The 22,324-nt window shown below is 55.9% G+C and overlaps 3 protein-coding genes across 9 annotated transcripts; 2 read left to right on the top strand and 1 right to left on the bottom strand.

Moving 5' to 3' along the window:
- Window positions 1-263: 263 nt before the first annotated feature.
- USP5 (ubiquitin specific peptidase 5) lies at window positions 264-12,718 on the top strand (the record flags this gene model as incomplete). 7 transcript variants are annotated; one of them, XM_084255723.1, is made up of 20 exons in its annotated part: window positions 264-389; window positions 3,064-3,189; window positions 3,452-3,515; window positions 3,705-3,838; window positions 3,994-4,139; window positions 4,398-4,582; window positions 4,944-5,038; window positions 6,112-6,305; window positions 7,019-7,090; window positions 7,712-7,799; window positions 7,929-8,054; window positions 8,554-8,707; window positions 8,995-9,169; window positions 9,686-9,774; window positions 10,279-10,470; window positions 10,953-11,096; window positions 11,167-11,312; window positions 11,528-11,681; window positions 11,952-12,036; window positions 12,625-12,718. In XM_084255723.1, 20 exons carry the CDS (start codon window positions 279-281, stop codon window positions 12,716-12,718), a joined length of 2,574 nt encoding a protein of 857 aa, XP_084111849.1. The 7 variants fall into 7 exon arrangements, with proteins under 7 accessions (XP_084111849.1, XP_084111854.1, XP_084111851.1 ...); XM_084255728.1 differs by having other exon boundaries at window positions 279-389; window positions 4,048-4,139; window positions 10,279-10,401; XM_084255725.1 differs by having other exon boundaries at window positions 279-389; window positions 4,048-4,139.
- A 1,402-nt stretch (window positions 12,719-14,120) lies between these two features.
- TPI1 (triosephosphate isomerase 1) lies at window positions 14,121-17,457 on the top strand (the record flags this gene model as incomplete). Its single annotated transcript, XM_084255509.1, has 7 exons — window positions 14,121-14,346; window positions 15,507-15,630; window positions 15,744-15,828; window positions 15,901-16,033; window positions 16,328-16,413; window positions 16,673-16,760; window positions 16,873-17,457. 7 exons carry the CDS (start codon window positions 14,121-14,123, stop codon window positions 16,989-16,991), a joined length of 861 nt encoding a protein of 286 aa, XP_084111635.1. The 3' UTR covers window positions 16,992-17,457.
- A 379-nt stretch (window positions 17,458-17,836) lies between these two features.
- On the bottom strand, window positions 17,837-19,808 carry SPSB2 (splA/ryanodine receptor domain and SOCS box containing 2; the record flags this gene model as incomplete). Its single annotated transcript, XM_084255381.1, has 2 exons — window positions 18,914-19,808; window positions 17,837-17,964 (listed from the first exon to the last, which is right to left on the bottom strand). The coding sequence occupies exons 1-2, from the start codon at window positions 19,572-19,574 to the stop codon at window positions 17,837-17,839; spliced, it is 789 nt and encodes a 262-aa protein (XP_084111507.1). The 5' UTR covers window positions 19,575-19,808.
- Between the last annotated feature and the right edge of the window lie 2,516 nt (window positions 19,809-22,324).

Genomic DNA, 22,324 nt, shown 5'->3' with positions numbered 1-22,324 from the left:
CCCGGGCCCGCCTCGCCGCTCTACAAGCACTCAGCCCTGGAGTTGTGGGATTGGTTCTCCCGGCCATCGATTGCCTTAGAGGCGCTTTTCATTGGCGTTGGGCGGAGCAGGGCAGAGGGCGGAGCGCTCGTCGGCAGGCTGGGTCCAACTGCCATTCTCGCGCGTCTTCCCTTTAGCGCATGCACCTAACGAGTAGCGCTCATTGGACGGCCAGAGTAGGGGGTGGGGGACTAGGAACGGTGGGAGCCGCTGTGTGTGGAGGAGCAGCTGCCGGTGTCATGGCGGAGCTGAGTGAGGAGGCGCTGCTGTCAGTATTACCGACAATCCGGGTCCCTAAAGCTGGAGACCGGGTCCATAAAGACGAGTGCGCCTTCTCCTTCGACACACCGGTAAGCCCCTTCCCCACGCCCGCAGCGAGCACGACTTGCTTCCATCGCCCTGGTCATTCTGCCGGGGCCTGCAAGGCTTGGGCTACCGCCTCCCTGCGATGCACCATGGGACTTGTAGTCTTCCACATTACTCGCTGCCGTTGCTTTTAATTAGCCGGAGCTGGCATGTGACTACCGCCCCCGGAAGCCATCGCGTCCGCCTCGCCGGCCCTGGGTCTCGTGGAGGATTGTGGGGATTGTAGTCGCTCACTTTCTTCATTGCCGTTCTAAACTAGAGGCGCAACACGACCGTCGGACTACATTCCCCAGGCGGCCCCTGCGAAACCTTGGGGGTTGGCCTTGCCTGTCGCGCGTGGCTCTCCGGGTTTTGTAGTCTTGTGTGGCAGGGATGGAGGCGACCCCCCCCACTGTTCTGGGCCGGGTTTGGGTTTGGAGGGTGGGAACTGCAGTTCCTAGGCGCCTAGTGGTCTGGAAGTGGCCGTCAAGAAGGCTGGTTCTGAGAAAGACCGAGTTGGAGAGCCTCCACCCAAGGCTCATGTGGACAGGGGGCGGGGAGGTGGGTGATAGGGAGGGGAGGAAAGAGGAGAGGAAAGCTCTAATCGTTTCTCCTTTGAGGTGAACTGTGGCCGCAGCCTCCTCTCTTTCTGCCACTTATCACAGTGAGCAGAGGAAACCCTTTTTAAAGTATTTCCAGAGAGATGGTTTCTTTCTTGGAAGATAGTAAGGCCCCTTTTCCATCCAGCTCCCACTCTTGACTAGTTAGACAAAGCCACCACCCACACCGTGCTTCACGTTTTGCAGGCGCCACCCGGTACCACCCTTCCTGCAGTTCTGCCTTCCTGGGTCACCCTCAAGCAGAGACAAGCCTCCAACCAGGCCAGAGCCTGAACTGAGAGGGCAGCAGCCTGCTTTGGGACCCGCCCCCTGCCCCCCCCCCCCACCAGCACTCCTCCCCTCCAGCCGCTACTGGGCCCTGCCCTGGGTGTTTAGCCAGACCAGCTCATGGCCTGGAAAACTGCAAGTCAGAGTGGAAAAGGCTTGGTTCATGCATCACCAGTGCTGAGGATAGCAGCATGATCTAAGGCCCAGTTCATCACTGTGATTTGTGGTTTACTCGGGGTGCTGGGCTTTGACCTGCGCCTCAGACAGTGTGCTATTTCTCTGAAGTCTGGCTTCGGCAGAGTGAAAAGAGGACTGTTCAGAGCAGGGCTCCTGGGCAAAACTAGCAGCTTTTATTTCCAACCCAGCTCCCCCATGCCTCCCAGTTCACTGCATCGCTTGGCGAAGCACCTTCTTTCTCAGGTGGTACCAACAAATATAGAAGTCAGCAGGTCTGTTTTACACTCCTCTCTCCTTAGCAACCACTTGGAATAATCCAAAAGAAATGTTTGTAATCTTACTGCACTCTCCTTCTCTCACCCCAAGGCAAGAGATCTAGTGGCTTTGCTGACCAACTTTTGGCATATCTGATTATCTTCAAATTGGATTCATGGTTGAAAGAGAGCTTATTTGACTTCCCTGTGAGAAATGCTCCACTTGTTCATGAACCTTGTAATCCACATTGTTGTGGGAATTGGTGCAGAGCAATCTATGGGACCAAGAACTGCCTCAGATGGTACCCTATTTTAAACATCACAGTGGAGAAATTTTCAAGACCTCTGGGACCTTTATTTCAGGAAGATGCCTGTTGTCGCTCATAACCATAGCGCTGAAAGGAAGCCTCTGTTATTTCCTTTTCTATCTTCTCCCTCACTGTTCACACTGGTAGATTTGCTCAGTTTGGAGGAAGTCCATCCTCCCTTTTCGGCCATGATTTAGGGTAGACTCTTGTCTTTCCCCATTTTATTTTCCTGGATTATTTGTGTTCCAGCTATTTCAGCTAGATTATTCCAGGAAATGAGTGGCTTTGAACTTGGAGGTTGATGGGTCTGCAGTGGGGATTATAGTTCCTGGTCAGAGGGGAGGCAGCAGGGTAGTGGCTGCAGAATGTGTCTCGTGTCTGTCAGACTGGGTCCAGGTTTAACTGTGAGCGCCACACAAGGCAGTGTTCCCTGAAGCCAGGCTCCAGCAGGAGAGGAGGGAGAAGACTCAGGGTGCACCAGTGTCTACTATCTCCCAGAGGATGCCAAAGGAAGGGTCTGGACTGGCTGGCAAGCGCAGGGGTTGGCTGTGCAGCTCAGGTGCTGGAGTCTCTTCTCCTCTGGTCTGGAAAGTTTTCTGAATCCTGGAGATCAGGTGGGGCTTGGCAGGGTCTCCTGGTTCAGGTCCAGTGTTTGACATGCAGATCTTTCCTTTCCCAGCAAAGGACCCTTTTCCCTTCTGCGTGCACTCTCGGGCACAGAAAGTCTATGGTACTTTGGTTCCCATTTACTTTCTGTATATCTTGGCTCTGGAAAACAGGTAAAGGGAGTTCTCTGTGACTGGTTAGAGGCCCAGCCCAAAGAAGGAACATGAATGGTGACCCATAGGTGTTGCTCAGCATCCTGGCGTCCTTGCTGATTTGGTTGTTATCAAAGTCTTATTTGGAAAGGAAGAGGCTGAGCCTCGTTTCAGGCCCTAAAAGGCTAAATAACTTGCCAGGAACCTCACAGTGACTTTCTTCTGGAAGCCAACAGTTTCTGACCCCAGGGCTTGCTTTCATCCTCTGTTTCCTCCCTTGCCTCTTGTCCTGCAGGAGTCTGAGGGTGGCCTCTACATCTGCATGAACACATTCCTGGGCTTCGGGAAACAGTATGTGGAGAGACATTTCAACAAGACGGGCCAGCGAGTCTACCTGCACCTGCGGCGGACCCGACGCCCGGTAGGGACAGGCGAGGCAAGGCCTGGGGATATGCAGATACACCCCACTGAGTGCCCCTTCAGATTCTCTGTTCCATTCTGGCCTCCTGTAAGCCTTAGTCTCCCCCTTTCACCTGTTTCTATTGGTGCCATTAAAACTCAGCACAGGTATTTTTTAGCTCCATTCTCTTTTGAAATTAACTCACTCTGTGCCCCCCCCATCCTCCCCATCTGTCATCTCCTTGGTGCTCACTGCTGATCCTGCTCTTCCTGCCTCATTGCAGAAAGAGGACACCACTACAGGCACCGGAGACCCGCCCCGGAAGAAGCCCACCCGGCTGGCTATCGGTGAGCACCAGCCCAGCCCTGTTCTCCTTATGAGCTGCACTTCCTGTTCTTGGGAGTGCTAGGAAAGCAGCTAGAGCCTGATCCTGCTCTGTGGCCCCAGCGCTCTGCAGGGAACAGGTGAAGTGTCGTGTCAGAGGAGGGACATTACCTGTGGCAGTTTCCTATTTTCCCTCTTCTCTGTTTCACCAGGTGTTGAAGGTGGTTTTGACCTCAATGAGGAGAAGTTTGAATATGATGAGGATGTGAAGATTGTCATTTTGCCAGATTACCTGGAGATTGCCCGGGATGGGTTGGGAGGACTGCCTGACCTTGTCCGAGATCGGGTATGACTACCTTTCGGCCCAACCACAGACTCCAGGGAAGACAGGGCCAGAGCAGTGACGTCCTGAGCCAGCACTGAGAGAGCTGAAAACGGAGGGGATAGAGGGCAGGTGGGGCCAGAGGTTAGATGCTGTCTCTGACCCTCTGCTTCCCCCAGGTGACCAGTGCGGTGGAGGCCCTACTGTCCGCCGACTCAGCGTCCCGCAAGCAGGAGGTGCAGGCCTGGGATGGGGAAGTACGGCAGGTGTCTAAGCATGCCTTCAACCTCAAGCAGCTGGACAACCCTGCTCGAATCCCTCCCTGGTGAGGCCTCGCCCTTCCACCTTGGGGTAGAAACCCCAGAGCAGGGGCAAAGAGGCCCTAACTGGGATATCTAGTGAGAGAGAGGGTCAGGGTCGGGAGCAAGACAAGGAGGGAGATTTGGGGGAGATGAACAAAGCATGGGGATGTCCAGAAGAAAGAAGAAAGCACTCTTGACTAACTGGGGGCCTCCAGAACCCCATCTCTACCACTCCCATCCCCTGAACCCCTCTTCCACTCATTTCCTTCCCTCTGGGATAGTGGCTGGAAGTGCTCCAAGTGTGACATGAGAGAGAACCTGTGGCTCAACCTGACAGATGGCTCCATCCTCTGTGGCCGACGCTACTTTGATGGCAGTGGGGGCAACAACCACGCCGTGGAGCACTACAGGGAGATGGGCTACCCGCTGGCCGTCAAGCTGGGCACCATCACACCTGATGGGGCTGGTACATCCCTCCCCGCCGCTGACGTGTTTGTGCTGTTACTTGCTTAGTAGGATACAAATAACGCATGAATACATCCTCTTGTTAGCAGTGAGGCTAAAACTTCAATTGATCCCCGCAATTCCAGTCCCCTTCCTAGAAGTTACCATCACTATCTGTTCAGCGAGCACCTTTCCAAATCCATCATACCTTTGTACCTTCTCTACTGGGGTAGAGTGGCAATTCCAGCCCTCAGCCTGTTTCACCATCTTCCCTGACAGCCAATCCCAGGAGGCAGCCCCACCAGGACCCCTGAGGGCAGGGGATGGGTTGGTGGCCAGGCCACTCCTAACCCCCTCTGATGCCACTCCTACCCCTGTCCTAGATGTGTACTCATATGATGAGGATGACATGGTCCTGGACCCCAACCTGGCCGAGCATCTGTCCCATTTTGGCATCGACATGCTGAAGATGCAGAAGGTGAGACCCCTCCAACTTCAGATTCTTTTCCTTCCTGTCCCTGTGAGTGAAAAGACCCCTTGTCCCTCCCCGGTGGCGCAGCGGTTGAGCGCTGGGTTGCGAAGCTGCCCGCGGCCTCTGCGGCGCCGGTTCGATCCCCGGCTGCTCCCCCGGCCACCGGAGGAGGGTCCCACATGGCGCGCAGACCTCTCCTGCCGCCCGCTGCTCCCCTCAGCAGTGTACTTCGGTCCTTCTGCCTGCTCTGCTCCCCGCTCTGGCTCTGGTGAATTCTCTCACCCTCCCGCGCTTCTGACTGTACCCAGTGCATGTATAAAAAAAAAAAAACAAAAAGCAAACAAACAAACAAATAAATAAAACATGCCTCTATAAAAAAAAAAAAAAAAAAACATTAAATAAAAAAAAAAAAAAAAAAAAAAAAAAAAAGAAAAGACCCCTTGTCCTTTTCTGAGGCTCAGGGAGCATTTTGGAGTGAGCTCCCACAACTAACCCAACCCCCAAGATAAGTGGGCTTGCTTTGGGAAGCTTTCTAAAGTCATTTATTCCTTCACTGAGTACTACAGAGTACCTACTGAGGGTCAGCCGCTCTGTGAATGAGACCGGCATGGCCCTTACTTTCACAGACTTCAATTCTAGATGGAAAGGCAGATGCTGACTTAAGAAAGTGAATAACTTTGTGATACGATGGGTGATATCAAAGAGATGAGGTTTTCCACAGGGGTTACAGCTGGGTCCCCGACCCAGTCTAGGGAGTCGGGGAAGCTTCCGTGAGGAAGTGAGGCTTGCATAGAGATGTGAGGGATGAGGCGGGGTCACTTCAGGATGGAGAAAAAAACCTGCAGGTAGAAGGAATGGCATTCATTTCCTTCTTGGTTCAGGTGGAGGCTGGTAACTAAAGGCTTCTGGGGCCATTGCTCATGTCTCCGGAACTTGGACTGGGTGCTCTCCAACACGCCTCCCATGGGAGAGCCCAGGACTCGTCAAATTCTAGGTTCCAGGAGGTGTCGTCCTAGAGAGATCCTTGTACAGAATACAACACCAAGTCTCACCCTTCTGACCTGCCCCTCCCCCTGCAGACAGACAAGACCATGACTGAGTTGGAGATAGACATGAACCAGCGGATTGGCGAATGGGAGCTGATCCAGGAGTCAAGTGTGCCCCTGAAGCCCCTGTTCGGGCCTGGCTACACCGGCATCCGGAACCTGGGTAACAGCTGCTACCTCAACTCCGTGGTCCAGGTGCTGTTCAGCATCCCTGACTTTCAGAGGAAGTGAGTGGTGCCTTCTCCCCCGCGTTGGCCCCTTGGGCCTGCACCCCTCATATCCCAGCTCCTCCAGGCTGCTAGCTCTAGCTCTTCAGCATCCTTAGTGCCTCTGCCTTCTGTCTCAGTCTTAAGAGTAGTTCCTGCTATCCTGTGGCTGGTGTGCTATGAGGGGAGCAAGTTAGAACTGTACCCCATTACCCAGTCACATACAAGCCCCACTGATTGAGCAGGACACCAAATCCCAGGGCTTTCCCTGGTGGCCTGATGACTCGGGTGAGCAGGTGGTCTTTATTTTAGGCTAATGACATCAGATGGACATCTAACTTGGACATGTAGCAGGGGTGGGGGCTTGGGGACTTTCAGCGAGAAGAAAGGTAGGTTCTCAGCATAAGGAGTTTACCGTCTCATTGGGAAGGACGTGATATGTATGTGGAAACTTAGACAAGTTCTGCTCAATAGAGTATGAACTGTATCCTTCCCCAGGCTACATTCCTCTGCCTCTGGGCTCTCAGGAAGAGGGCCAGGACAGAGTATCTGGGGACCCTGCATGCTGCCTGAATTGAGTAAGGGAGGATGGGCTGGTTTCTGGAAGGAAATAGACCCCAGGGTTCCACCACATTTAACTTCCCACTCTGGAGGGAGTGTAAGCACCGAGCTAGGAGAGAATTGCTCCCTTCCCTTTTCCCAGGCCGAAGCCCCTGCAATTACCCTTCCTTTAGGTATGTGGATAAGCTGGAGAAGATCTTCCAGAATGCCCCGACGGACCCTACCCAGGACTTCAGCACCCAAGTGTACGTAGCCAGGTCCTGTGTACAAGGACCATTGAGAGCCTCGCAGCCTATGTGCTTTCTGTTCTGCTACATTGCTGCCTGGAAGGGGCAGCTGTTGCGCCCCTGGCATTTGAAGCTTTCAGATGGTTGCCCTCTGGGCATGCTGTCTGCCTAGAGTTTGGTTCCTTTGGAACCTAAAGTTTTCGTATTTTTTTTATTTATTTATTTATTTATTTATTTGTTTGTTTGTTTGTTTTGTTTATACAAGCACTGGGTATAGTCAGAAGCACGGGAGGGTGAGAGAATTCACCAGAGCCAGAGCGGGGAGCAGAGCAGGCAGAAGGACCAAAGTACACTGCTGAGGGGAGCAGCGGGCGGCAGGAGAGGTCTGCGCGCCATGTGGGACCCTCCTCCGGTGGCCAGGGAGCAGCCGGGGATCGAACCGGCGCCGCAGAGGCCGCGGGCAGCTTCGCAACCCAGCGCTCAACCGCTGCGCCACCAGGGAGGCCCAAGTTTTCGTATTTTAGAGAGTTGTTGAGGAGGGCCATGAGCAGGGGTTGAGTCGGGAAGAACAAGTAGAGAGAGCTGGCAGACAATCATTTGTTGATTAAAGCCCAATGGGTCTCTTGGATGTTAATGCAGGGCCAAACTGGGCCATGGCCTTCTCTCAGGAGAGTATTCCAAGCCAGCCCCAGAGTCAGGCGATGGGGAGCAGGTGCCAGAACAGAAGGTGAGTCTGGGACTCTGTCCCTTGGGGCTCTGGAGTTTTTCTGGGAAACTGAGTCTGGGGGATGGCTCAGGAAGGCTACCTGGTAGCCTCTTGGACCCTAGCTGAGTTTGCTGCCCTGGCTCTGCCTAGGAAGTTCAAGATGGCATTGCCCCTCGGATGTTCAAGGCCCTCATCGGCAAGGGCCACCCCGAGTTCTCTACCAACCGGCAGCAGGATGCCCAGGAGTTCTTCCTTCACCTCATCAACATGGTGGAGGTAAGGCTGGGAAGATGGCAAGGGGTTCCCCTCTCACACTCCTTCCATCCACCTTCTTTTGAGTCCCTCCTTCCTCCTATCCATTTTTTATGATCCTTAAACGAGCCCCGCCCCTGTAAGCTGACGGTCCCCACGTACCATGTACCCAGCCATCCCTGTGTGTAGCACCTGCCTCTGAGGGGAGCAGTAAGGCCCAGTACTGATCCTTCTACTTGACGGCTTGCAGCCTCACGGAGGATGCACCCACAGAACATGACATGAGTAGCCTTACTGCTTGTAAAGAAAAATACACAACTTGCCACCATGTCCCTACAGTGTGGTGATGGGGCCAGAGCTGGGGAGGGGAAGTGATTAATTAGGGATGGCTTCTGCTCACATCCCATGCCTCTTAGTGGTAAGTCTCCTTCTACTCCCTTCTCCCTGACCCCCCAGTGACCCTTTCAGGCCCCCATTCCGTTCCCTGGCTGCCCAGATCGCCCCACCTGCCTCTGTTCCATAGAGGAATTGCCGGAGCTCTGAAAACCCCAATGAAGTGTTCCGCTTCCTGGTGGAGGAAAAGATCAAGTGCCTGGCCACAGAGAAGGTGAAGTACACCCAGCGAGTGGACTACATCATGCAGCTGCCAGTGCCCATGGATGCGGCCCTTAACAAAGGTAGCTGCTCTTGGCAAGGCCTGGTTGTGCACAGCGTCTGAAGTCTATGAGAGATTACCACGCAGCCTGCTCCCCCGCCCCAGAGCTCGGAAGTGGGGCCATCAGGGTAGGCAGGAGTAACCTAGCCCACAGCTTAGAACTGCTCTGGGAGACAGGCCAGATCCTACACGGATGTGCGTTGGGTGGGTTGGAGGCGGGTACAGGAACTGACATAGTCAGACGAAGAGCCAGGAGTGGGAGGCTAAGGCAGTTCCTCTGAAGGATCCACCCACCAATTCTGCCCCCAGAGGAGCTTCTGGAATATGAGGAGAAGAAGCGGCAGGCTGAGGAGGAGAAGCTGCCACTGCCAGAACTGGTTCGGGCCCAGGTGCCCTTCAGCTCCTGCCTGGAGGCCTATGGGGCCCCTGAGCAGGTGGATGACTTCTGGAGCACGGCCCTGCAGGCCAAATCAGTAGCTGTCAAGTAAGTCTTATTGGTAATCCCAAAGATACCTCTGCCACCTCCTCACTCCCTAGTTCCTTTGTGGCTGAATCTTAGGCTTACATCCATTGGGGCTGGTGATCTGGCCCCGAGGGAACCCGGGGCAGTAGTGGGGGTCACTTGGATGATTACTCTCCGTTACCTTGTCCTGCCCCTGCTGCTCCCTCCTCTCTCCCTGCCCAGGATTACTTTTAATGCAGCTTCTCATCACTCCCTTAGTTCCGGCAGAGCACAAGTGTCAGTGAAGGACAGATTGGGGTCTCTAGCAAATGGCCTTACTCAGTGGTCGTCACAGGCCTGAGGTCTGAAGGAGTGCTTTGGTCCCAGGGGTTTCAGCCCTCCTGCCTTCATTGTTGCTCCCTGTCTGCAGATGCTCGGAAGCCTGCCCAGGGCCAGATATAAATGTGGAGCATCTTTTGGGCTCTGAGGTCTTCTGCCCCTGAGGCTGAGCTGCAGGGCGAGGGTTTCTGGGTACCAGGATGTTCTCTCTTCCCCTAGGACCACACGATTTGCCTCATTCCCCGACTACCTGGTCATCCAGATCAAGAAGTTCACCTTCGGCTTAGACTGGGTGCCCAAGAAACTGGGTATGGTGGCTGGGATGAGCGAGGGGGGTGAAACAGAAAATGCCAGAACACAAAGGGCCTTGACACATGGAAACTAGTGTTTCTCAAAGTTGCCTCTGAAGAGGGAAAAGTTACATTAGATGTTTCAAAATGCATCTTGTTGAAAAAGCACTAGGAATATAAAAGCCCTCTTTCATGGTATAGATACGATTTACAACATTCCCCGTTTTATTTTTCTAACTGGTAAGTGCTTCCATTTTGGTGATCTCGAGACTTCTCAGGAGGCTTCAGGAATGTGAGACCTGCTGGTTTAACCCCATTCCCCACAGTTTAAGCTCATTCTGTTGCACACGCTGGAGCCATGGCTCAGTGGTGGTGGGTAGAGGATCTGTCTCCTGGCTTGCAGGCCCACAGTTACTTTTATTACACGGGATCCTGAGAGTCCCAGAGTGGGGCGGGACTGAGACATGGGGCAAGGCCTGGGGAGCTGTTGAGGTGACCCTTTGCCTGCCATTCCAATTTCAGATGTGTCCATTGAGATGCCAGAGGAGCTAGACATCTCCCAGTTGAGGGGTGCAGGGCTGCAGCCTGGAGAGGAGGAGCTGCCCGACATTGCCCCACCCCTGGTCACTCCGGATGAGCCCAAAGGTAGCCTTGGTTTCTATGGCAACGAAGACGAAGACTCCTTCTGCTCCCCTCACTTCTCCTCTCCGACATGTTAGTGACTCTTCTTCCTGCCTGTCTCTTTTCCTTGCTAGTGGGGGTCTTCCCTGCCTGCCTCCCCTGACCCTGTCCTTTGTGTTTCTCCTGTCCTCCCTTTCAAATCTCCTCTGCCCTCTCGATGGGTGGGGATCACCCAGTGCACTGAAGCCAGATTCTCTGCGTAAATGGCAGTAGCACTGGCAGTCGCCTGTCCACCCTGTTCCCTCATTGGTCGGAGTCAGTGTGTCATACTCCAGAAATGGGGCTCATTTTGTGACGGTGGGAAAGGGCGGGGATCCTGGGGGATCTTCACCTTGATTCTTTATCTTCAGGATCCTGGACCCACGTTGTGTTGTGTTGTCGTCTTAGTTCTGGGAGAAGGTGTCAGGCAGCCCAAGAGAAGTGCATGGAGGGGGAGGGGGTTTGGGTGGGGTTGACCGGTTGGCCTGTGGGCTGGAGAAAAAGCCAACCCAGGACCACCCTTCTCCCCCCCACAGCACCCATGTTGGATGAATCTGTCATCATCCAGCTAGTGGAGATGGGCTTCCCCATGGATGCCTGCCGCAAGGCCGTCTACTACACGGGCAACAGTGGCGCTGAGGCTGCCATGAACTGGGTCATGTCACACATGGACGATCCAGGTAGGCCAAGTGGAGAGCGGGGCGGGACCCCCCTCATCTCCCAAACACTTCAACTCCTCCATATCTGCAGATTTTGCCAACCCCCTCATCCTGCCCGGCTCCAGCGGGCCTGGCTCCACGAGTGCAGCGGCTGACCCACCTCCAGAAGACTGCGTGACCACCATCGTCTCCATGGGCTTCTCCCGGGACCAGGCTCTGAAAGCACTGCGAGCCACGGTAGGGGCCGACCCCTCCCAGGATGAGGGTCATTGGGAAGAAAGGGGTGGGAGTAAGGTCCATCCGTTGTGAGCAAGACCAGAGACCACCAGCGTGGTATGGCCTCGCCTGCAACTCCACCCTTTTGTGGCCATGATGAAGGAGCTGAGGCTCTCACAGGTGCTTTTCTTGCCCCTGAACCTGTTAGAAAAAATAGCTCCTTCCCCTTCTCCAAGAACAATAGTCTAGAACGGGCTGTGGACTGGATCTTCAGCCACATTGATGACCTGGATGCAGAAGCTGCTATGGACATCTCGGAGGGCCGCTCAGCTGCTGACTCCATCTCGGAGTCTGTGCCAGTGGGACCCAAAGTCCGGGATGGGCCTGGAAGTAAGTGTTCCCGGGCAACAGGAAGGACCTGGCAGAATCCAGGCAGCTACTGCAGATCCATATTCCAACACAGATTTGCTTCCCTGAGGGCTTGGAGGGTTGGGAGCTTCTAGCCACTAATGTGACTTCTGCAGTGGGATTCTGGGAAAGACTTGGCTCCAATACATGCCACCCGGAACTCCTGTCCTGAGTTTGAGCCATTTGTACCCTTGGACTGTCGCCTGGGTTTTCTCATTGTCTTCTCTGCCCTCTGTCTCCCTCCCTCCCTAGAGTATCAGCTCTTTGCCTTCATTAGTCACATGGGCACTTCCACCATGTGTGGTCACTATGTCTGCCACATCAAGAAGGAAGGCAGGTGAGGGACTGGTGGTGTGCATTCTGAATGGGGAGTGGGGATGGGAATCCATGGGGGCATTCTGGAAGCCATTGGAATATTTGTGGGAGAAGGGAAAGGACTGCCTGGTTGAGGCGCAGCCATACCATAGCCCGAGAGCCTAACAGTAGGATGGACAAACTCCAGCCCAAGGCTGAATCCAGCTGTCTGCTTTTGTAGAGTTTTCCTGAACATAGCCACACTTACTCATTGTCTGTGGCTGTTTTCACAAGTCATGCGACTGTTTTCACACATCATCGCTGTCAGAGACCAGATGGCCAGCAAACCTGAAATATGTACCACTCAGTCCTTAGAGAGCTTGCTGAGCCCTGCCTGCCAGCATGGCGGGAGGGAGTTGTAGAGATACTGGAGACCAAGAAGGGAAAACGACCTTTGTTGGGTGGGGATGCTCTCTTCAAACAGGCTTTGGGAGTTTGGGGACCCCAGCCAGGGATGTTGGGAGCTTTTGAATCAGTGGGAGGGGTGTAGGGACTGGGTGAGAGACTAAGCTGCTGTGACTTGGAATGCCCTCTTGCTTCACCCTGATCTATCCCTTCCGGGCTTCCCCAGGTGGGTGATCTACAATGACCAGAAAGTGTGTGCCTCTGAGAAGCCGCCCAAGGACCTGGGCTACATCTACTTCTACCAGAGAGTGGCCAGCTAAAAGCCTGCCCTGGCCCTTACACTGAGGGCAGGGGACGGACCACCTGGCCTGAAGGATGGACTTCAGCCCCCCTGCTCTGTACCCTTTTTCTTTTTGTCCCCAGCAGCAGGGAAGAAGCTAGAGGCCATAGGAGAATGGCCAAGCAAAGCAGAGGAGCACCAGAAAGACTTTGGGGATAGAGCAGGAAGGGGCCGGAGGGGCGGCTGCCTGTCTGTGAGGAGACTTTGTTGCTTTCCCCACCCTTGAACCCACAGTGCTCTGCTTCTCTGTCCTCCTGCCCGGCCCCTGGTGTGGAGGGGGGCTTATTTGTGTGTGCGTGTGGGTGTAGCTTTGTGCAACCTCTTCCACAGGAGGGACATTTGTGCCTCCCCTCCCCCTTTGTGTTTGCTCCCTGTGTGGTTGGGCATTGAGGGATTCGAGGGAATGGGGGACACCCCCCACCACCACCCTCCTGCCTCAGTCTTTCCCCACCTTGTCTTTTCCCTGTCTTTCTCTGGAAAATGCCAAAATACTACGATGTGAATAAAGGTACAGTGGCTAGCTGGTGTCTGGTACCTTGGGAGACACTTCTCCCTGGAACTTGCAGGAGGGGCAGGAAACGCTCAGGCCTACCCCCTCCATAGACAGTTCTCTGGGCGTCACCCCATGGGGCTCTGGGGACGTGAGTGTGAGATGAGCTGTGGTGGAAAGGAAAGCCACGGGGTGGCAGGGGGAGTGGAGGGGCTGGTGACAATGCAATGGAAAGATGGGAGTGAGGAGCCCTTGCAGCAGGCAGACGAGAGGCCCAAGTGGGTATTTCCCAGCTGTCCTTAATGGCCTGGCCTCCAGGCCTGCAGTGTAGCTGGCCTTGGTCAGCTGGAGCCAAGTGTGGGATATCCCAGGGGTGGTGGGTGCTGCAGGTTTCTGGACCGTTTTCTTAGCTGCAGTCTCCATACCATCAGAGCCCTTTCCTCCACCTCTGAACCTTGTTATTTGTCCAGTAAAGGGCTAGACTTTCCCTGGGTGGGTCAAAGGTGTCTGTTCAGCAATCAGGGACACAGTGCCTGGGCTGGGGGAAGGGTTCTCGCTTCCAGCCTTGGAAAGGTGTCCCTCAGAGTGTCCCAGCCAGCACTTGGCTGAGGCCAAGGTATTCGAGTGGTCGGTGGGCCTGTTAGCTCCCTTAGGACCCTCCCTCTGGCCCCGGGTTTGGGGGGGAGGGGAGCGGGGTGGGGGGGTGCTGTAGTCGTGAAGTGGGGGTTCTCTGAGCGCCGCCTCCCGAAGTCAGGCAACGGAGGCCGAAGTGATGGAGCCCCCGGGTGCCCCTAGAACGTTGCGGCAATAAAGGGGGTAACGTCAGAACCTTGCAACACCAGGCGGCGGGCGGGGCCCGGGGCAGGGCTTCTGGGCGGGGGCCGGGCTAACCATGGCGAAGGGCCGGGAGGAGGCGGGGTTCTGCCTGCGGGCGCTCTATATAAGCGGGCAGTGGCCGCGGCTGCGCGGTGATACTGACCTTCAGTCTGCCGGCTGCAGCGCCATGGCGCCCTCCAGGAAGTTCTTCGTTGGGGGGAATTGGAAGATGAACGGGAGGAAGAAGTGTCTGGGGGAGCTCATCTGTACCCTGAACGCGGCCAAGCTGCCGGCGGACATCGGTAAGCCCTCGCCGGGGAGGGGTCCGGGGAGACCGGGCGAGGCAGCGCCCTCTCCCGAGCTCTGAGCCAGTGGCCACGGGGACCCGTGTGCAGGGGTGTGGGGACGCCGGCTGGTGGGGGTCCGGGCATGGACCCCGCGGCCCCGGCCCCGGGGGTGTGTCGACGAGAAAGGCGGGGCCACATGAAATGGTGCCCTCGGACCGTAAGGCGGGAACGGACTCCTGGGCGAAAGGCGAGAAGGCGGCCCAGGGTGCAGGCTGGGTTGCGCCAGCCGGGAGCCCGGGCAGGAGCGGGCCTCGCCCCGGGGGCCGATCGGGAGAGGCTGGCTCGGCCGGCAGGGCGGGGGAGGAGGCCGAGCCTGCGCGCGGGCTCCCGGCTACCTGCCCCCGCGGCCGCGGCCTCCGTGCGCCGCTGCACGTAGCCGGAGACTCCTCCCCGCGCCTCGCCGGGCAGCAGAGGCCACCCGCCGGGCTGCCTTGGTCCCCCCCAGCCATCCGCGCCGATCCGCTCGGCAGCTTGGGTGACTCCTGCCTTCGCGGAAGGGACTGAGCGGGTGCCACACAGGCTGGGCCTTTGGGGATCCAGGATGAACCCTCAGCCTGGAAACGGGAAGGCGCGAGGCCTCGATGAGCTAGGCAGTTCCCTGCCACCCACAGGCAGAATCCTGTCGTCAAGGAGTCCTTCCCCTCCCGCCCACCTCATCACACAGCTGCCCACCTCATCACATGGGCCAGATCAAAAGAGGAATCCCTTTCTGCTTTATTCCCCCAAAGACCCCCAATGCAACCCCTAGGAGTTGGCCATTCTGCACTTGCTAAAACCCCTCGCCTGCCTTTCCTGGGGGAAGTGGGGATGGGCTATTTTAGAAGAGAGGCCGGGTTGGCCCCCAGAGAATGCTGAGTCTAGGAGGTGTCCAGGCCCAGAATAGCCTGGGAAATCGGAGCCACAGCTGTCAAAAGTGCAGAGGGCAGGGTGAGGACCATGGCTCCTGGACTTGGGTGCAGGCCCAGCTGGGGCTGGGAAATGGACACAGATTATCTTGCTGGGGAGAATGGGGAGGCATGCAGAACTCTGAGAGGGGATTAAAGCTAGGGGGTTCCAGAGTACAGGATGGAGTCTGAAGAATGTTCTCATTCCCTGTGCCACCATCTCCTCCTCAGAGGTGGTTTGTGCACCCCCCACTGCCTACATTGACTTCGCAAGGCAGAAGCTGGATTCCAAGATTGCTGTGGCTGCACAGAATTGCTACAAAGTGACTAACGGGGCCTTTACTGGGGAGATCAGGTGAGATGCAGGTGGGAGAGGTGTGGCAGGGAGAACCCTGCCCTCACTCCTTGCTGAGAGAAAAGCCACAGGTTGGACCCCAGGCTGAACCTTGGCTTTATCTCTTCCATTAGCCCTGGTATGATCAAAGACTGTGGAGCCACATGGGTAGTCCTGGGACACTCGGAGAGAAGGCATGTCTTTGGGGAGTCAGATGAGGTTAGTAACCAGGGAAGGGAACAAGATGCCTTTTTCCAAGAGGGGTGTCTCACCGAATCTGTTCCTTAACAGCTGATTGGGCAGAAAGTGGCCCATGCCCTGGCAGAGGGACTGGGAGTAATCGCCTGCATTGGGGAGAAGCTAGATGAGAGGGAAGCTGGCATCACTGAGAAGGTCGTTTTCGAGCAAACCAAGGTCATCGCAGGTATGTTTGGAAAAACAGACCTTTGAACCTAGCCTGGACCAGAGAGGCCCAGAGGGTGGGGTCAGATGCCCTGCAGCCTAACTTGATCCCAGGCTGATACTGGAAAGGAGAGAGGAGGGTGAGTGAGAACCCTTGCATCCTCCTCTTCACTTCTGCTCCTGCCCCTGCTGGTATAGATGCCATTTGAGATTCCTTCAACAGCCACCAGGGGGCAGAAGACCGCCGTTCTTCATTCCCCTGGGGAAGGCTGGGTTGGCCTTCCTGTTCATCCCCCCTCTGTGATCTGTCTGGCAGATAATGTGAAGGACTGGAACAAGGTTGTCCTGGCCTATGAGCCTGTGTGGGCCATTGGGACCGGCAAGACTGCAACACCGCAGCAGGTACTCAAGCCCAGCCGCCCTGATCTCCTCCTACTCTGCTTGGTAGAACTGGGTAGCCACAAACACCGCCTGGGCCAACCCTTATTTTAAAGACAGGAGTCCCCAAGCCCAGAAAAGGAGAGTGACGTGACCAAAGACATCCATTCCAGGGCCTGGTATTTGGGCTCGGATCCCAGGGCACTTGCTTTTCTCTTCTGGTGCCAAGTTTTCCCACTCAGAGTGAAGGTAGAATCTTACTTAGTCTGGCTTCTTGTTTTAGGCCCAGGAAGTACATGAAAAGCTCCGGGGGTGGCTGAAGTCCAACATTTCGGATGCAGTGGCCCAAAGCACCCGCATCATTTATGGAGGTGAGTTCATCTGGCTCCAGCCTGAGGGGAGCTGACTGAGAACTAGACTGAGCCTCAGGGATGGAGTGTACCATCCCATCCCTGACAATGCTTCTCTCACCTCCTTCCCCAGGTTCTGTGACTGGGGCAACCTGCAAGGAGCTGGCAAGCCAGCCCGATGTGGACGGCTTCCTCGTGGGTGGTGCCTCCCTCAAGCCCGAATTCGTGGATATCATCAACGCCAAACAATAAGCCCTGTCCATCTCCCCTGCCATTCCAGCAAGCCAGGGACTAGGTAGCACCGAAGCCAAACTGCCCCACCCACCCCCGTACAAGCTTCTGGTGGTGTCGCCTGCCCCCTCTTGTGGCCTAATCCAAACTGTACCTTCCTTCACCCTTTACACCTTACCCTGGAAAGGTTGGGACCAGGCCAGTTCCTTCTCCATTACGGTATTGGTTGGAACTAGAGGTCACCAACGTGGCTTCTCCTTGGCTGACAAGTGGAAGGGGTGGCGTTTACTCGCAGGTCCCTTCAGTCCCCAGTGAAGGCAGGAGAGAGAAGCCATACTCCTCTCCCATCTCACACCATGAGGCTATGGGCTGAGAGTTAACCCTGTCCTCCCCATGAGGCCAGGGTGCCACCCTCCCATGGTGCCAGCGCCTGTGTTGTATTTGTCAGCAGCCCCGCGGGTGGGGGAAATAAACACCTGGCACTGAGCCTTGTGGTCTGTCCTTCTCTGTACTTGCGCTTTAAACTCCCTTTTTCCTTTTTAAAGCAGCCACAGGACTCTTGTGCAAAAAAAAAAAAAAGTACCACAAACAGGTTTCTAGAACCACACATTCTTACTATTTTTACTTGAAAAAATGTCATTCGTATCAGACTGCCAGAGTCTTGCCAAACAGCTCCTTCCCCTCTTCCACCCCTCTGGGTGACTCTGGGGTTGTTGAGCTCCTCAGAGCTTGGGGTTGGGGGTAGGGGCCCAGCCTCGCCTCCCCCCACCTCACTGGTTTCAAGTAGCTGGTCTCTGCCAGCAGTGCCTCCTCCCCCCAGGGGAGGGGTGATGTCAGGTCCCCTGCACATCTGTGATTCACAAGGGTCACTGGTAGAGCAGGTAGCGCTTCATGGCGGGGGGCAAGGGTAGAGCAGAGACCTGGCCAAGCCGGGTGTCCCCCAGGGCGCGGCGCACACACAAGCGGCTCAGGTGCAGAAGGGAGTGTGGCTCCGCTGGGAGAGAGAAGGAGGGAAAGTAAGTCGGGGTGTAGCCACCAGCCAAGAGACCCTCAAATTACCAACTCCTACCCAGATGCCCTGCTGCTTTCCTGCTTCCGGTCTGCTCCCACCTTGACTGAGAGGGACATTGAAGGTAACTACAAGTGGTACATCTGCTCTTGGGGGAAGGGATCACAGATGTCACACATCCCCATTCCTTTTCATCCCTGAGAGTGGATGGTGAGGTTCCAGCTATAGCCCCTGAGCTACAGGCCGGGGCAGCCCTGACAGTGGGAGCGGTGGGCCTTGGAGCAGAGGCAGTGAGGTGCTAGGAAGGCTGGCCCTCCTCTGCCCACTAATTGTTCCTCATGGGTGATAGGAACCTGTGCTGGAGCCTGCAACTGCAGAGAAGAGTGAAGTTCAATCAGCTCAGGCCCTGGCCCCATCAGTTCCCGATGAAGTCCCCACCCTTAGGCCCTGCCTCCTCACTGCTCTCCTTCCTGGTGCCCAGGGCGTCAACAGCTCCTTCCTGGGAGTTGACTGAGGGAGTAGATATGTGTCAGACAGGTCAGAGCCTGGGGAAACAAGCACAACCCCCAGGAGCCTGGCACTGCTGGTCCTCTTGCTTTTAGACTTGTACACCCAGTCCAGGACCCATTTGGCCTTTTTCTCTTGCTCCAGGGGCTGACAGACCTCCTGCAGAACCCGGGTCCCTCCATTTTGAGGGCTCTTGCCCTTACTGGCAAGTTGCTCTTCCAATCCTCACTTTTACCTCTATTGCTGTTGGGAAGATTAAATTAGGGAACCCCTGTGAAGAGCCTTTACCACTGCTATGGCTGAGAAGGGGGGAGAGGCAGGTCAGAAGAAGGTTCATTCCCTCTTTTCTCGTAAGGCCTTCAGCTTCCATCCCCAACCACAGCCACCAGCGACAACACACTCTCCCCACACCTACCCCAGGCCTCACCTCTCCTTTCGCCCAGGTAGCTGATGCGGACCTGGCACTGGCCCCAGACAGCGCTTACTGCCGGATAGAGGGTCCTACCCTTCAGGCCGCGGAAGGCTGGCCCCAGGTAGGTGCCCCCAATAGCGTAGCCCAGCGTCCCCTCTTCCATGTCCAGAACCACCATCAACCTCTCTGGCACCTCAAGGTGCTCACCCTGAGGTCTGGCTGGATATTGGGGGGCCCCTGGCCCCTTGCTCTGATGGTACAGTTTCCCCCGCCCAATGTCCCAGCCCCAAGACTCGCTATTGCTGCCCAGCAGCGCCGCATAGTGGTCAGCCTGCAGCGGGGCCAGGGCCGTGGCCACGCCTACCACGGCGTGGGTGCCCCTCTGCTCCGGGGGCCAGCTGATCTCCCAGGCGTGCAGGCCCCTCGAGTAGCCTCTCTTACCCCGGGCCCCATCAGTGCTCTGGGCCACGGGCCGTCGCTCAAAGCACAACCCCCCTTCCTTGACCTCGATGTTCTCTGAGCAGTCCTTGGGGTTCCAGCCGTGACGCCGCTGTGCCCCCAGGTCAGGAGGGGGCGCAGACAACAGCTCCTCCAAGCCTTCGGGACAAGAGAGGTCAGGGTACAGGGCCTGTGGGGTGGGGGTGCTGCTGCCCCCTGCCAGGGCCGACTGGCCCATGAAGCTGAGGAGCTGGAGGACTCCCGAAAGGGTCTCGCTGGTCTGTCTCTCTCCTGGAAGTTGAGCTCCCGTTCAGGATCGACCTGGCGCGGAGGGGGGAGAGAAGGGGTGAAGTGCCGGCTCCTGCGTGGGGCTCATTCCCCGCCTCAGCCCACAGCCCCCCTCCTCCCTCTGCGCGACCCCACTGCTCCTCACCCTCACCCCATCGGTCACCGGTCTCCCGAGACCGCCCGCTTTGGGCCTCTCCCAAGGCCATCCTCCCTGCCCGCCCCGTGCCCCCGTCACCGCCCCGAACCTCGCTCGGCTCCCGGGCCGGGAGGTCGCCAGGCCGCAGCAGGAGCCGGGCCCCGAGGACCAGGCGCGCCGGTCCCGTCGCTTCCGCCTCCAGCGCCGCCCCCGGCCTCGCCCCGCCCCCGGGCCCGCCCCCACAGCGCCCTCAGGCGGTTAACCCTGTCGTCGCCGCCGGGGTCGCGCCCCACCCCGAGGCCACGCCCCTCAGGGGGCCCCTCAGGGGCGGTAACATCTGCTGGGGCCGCAGCTGAGGAGCGCTCGACAGCTGAGGACAGCCCCGAGCGCCGCCCCCGGGGAGCCGCCTGCCCAGCGGTTAGCTCTGGCCCTCCCCGCCGCGGCCATCCTGAGGCCCCGCCCCACGGGGGGCCCCGCCCGACGGTTAACCCCCCTGCGGCGGAGGGTGGGCGCCCGGGCAACACGAAGGAACCCTTTGATAGAATCATCACTTGGGGATCCCTTTGAGGCACCCGGACAACCAACTCCTGAGGCCCTGGGGATGAGCTGACGTCTGTTTCCGTTCCCCTGGGATTCTGGGTCCCTGTTTCTGGGCTGGGCTCCTTCTGTCCCAGTTGAGTCAGCCTGTTCTGTCTCAGAGGCTCTGAGCTCTTGTGTGTCCAGCTCTGAGCCTTGGGTGTCACAGGTCCCCGTGCTGCTCTGGTCTTCCATGCCCACATGCCTGCCTGCTTGGTCTCATTTGGTAGAATGTAGTGGTCAAGACCGTGGGTGTCAGGGAAACTGTGCCCTCAGGAGCTGTGTGAGGGATGTTGGGGAGGTGGCCAAACTTCTAGAAGCCTGTTTTCACTCAGGCAAAATGGAAATAACGATGGTATTTACCTCATGGGGTTAGAGGTAAAGCTCTTAGCGCACAGCTTGGTACCTAGTATGCACTCAGTAAACGTAACTATTATGATTTATTTAACCTTTGTAAGTGCATACTATACTATAGAGAGGCAAGATAATACAACAGCAAAGTATGCTGGCCAGGGAGCCAAACTGACTGGGTGACTACTTGAAGGCCAGGATGCAGCCGACCTTGGGAAATTACTTAACCTCCTGGTCCCTGTAAAACAGATGCTGTTAGTATCTGCTGCATAGGGTGTAGTGCAGATTCGATGAAGCTGTCAGTGCTGTGTATGTAAAGCTCTTAGGAAAGTTTCTGACTTGGGCCTCCCTGGTGGCGCAAGGGGTTAAGCGCCGCACTATGAAACAATCCACAGCCTCTGCAGCATGAGTTCTATCCCCAACCAGCCAGGGAGCAACCCACATGCAGCAGGCCTCTGCACAGCAGACCTCTCCTGACTCATCCACTGCACCCCTCAGCAGTGTATTTCAGTCGGTCTGCCTGTTCTGCTCCCCACTCTGTCTCTGGTGAATTCTCTCACCCCCCTACACCTCTGGCCTGTACCCTAGCTCTTGTATTCATAAATAAATAAATCTTTAAAAAAAAAAAGGAAAGTTTCTGACTCAAATGAAATTATTTGTGCTAAGCACTGAAGATTAGTGAATCCTCAAAGTTACGAGGACATTTATAAAACTGGTTATCATAGTCTAACACTGGGCTGAATCTAAGACTTAAGAGTTGGCCTGAGGTATGGTTCTAATAGGACTGGATTGAGGCTTCTGTGTGTAGAAGGCATTCTAAACAGAGGTATGTGACAAGCTGACGTAAGTGGAGCCATTTTAACATAGAGCCTGGGCAGTCGCTACAGAGAACTGCATTACTGATCTTGCTTGACTGGGCCAAAGACCTCTGGATTGGGTCAAAGATCTTTGGACTGGGCCAAAAGCAGTTGTTTTTAAAAATTGTCAAAAACACAATTTCTTGAGCAGTCATCAGGATCTGGAGGACTGAAGATCATTAACTTTTTTGTTAAAGACGAAAATCAGTAACCAATTATGTGTAGCCAAGAATTTCAGTTTATTAGCACCAATGAATTCTTTAAAAAAATAATAAAAGAAGACACCTCATCTTCCTCTTTACTTCCCTTAGAAATGCCCTTTTTTGCCCCTCCTTGAAACGCTATTTGGTGTCTGTTCAAATCTATGTCCCTGTATTGCAATTCTTTGATCCCCAAATAAACATACTTTACCTTTTTAATTACCTCCTGAATTTGAGGTTGGCAGAGGAGTCACCAAGAGGCAGTAGGTGGGCTTAAGGAAGTTCAAAGATTTCAAGGTTGCAAAACTGCAGCAAGAAGGGAAGCAGGGCCTCCCTGGTGGTGCAAGGGGTTAAGTCTCAGCACTATGAAGCTATCTTCAGCCACTGCAGCAGCAGTTCATCCCCGGCCAGGGAGCTAACCCACATGGCACAGCAGACCTCTCCTGTTTCACCTGCTGCTCCCCTCTGCAGTGTACTTCAGTCAATCTGCCTATTCTGTTTCCCACTCCATCTCTGGTGAATCCCCTCACCCCCTACCCCACACCTCTGGCCTGTATCCCAGCTCTTGTATGCATAAATA

This window comes from Talpa europaea (assembly GCF_964194135.1).
Source record: "Talpa europaea genome assembly, chromosome: 15".
Lineage (NCBI taxonomy): Eukaryota > Metazoa > Chordata > Mammalia > Eulipotyphla > Talpidae > Talpa > Talpa europaea.
This window is presented reverse-complemented; position numbering and strand designations above follow the sequence as displayed.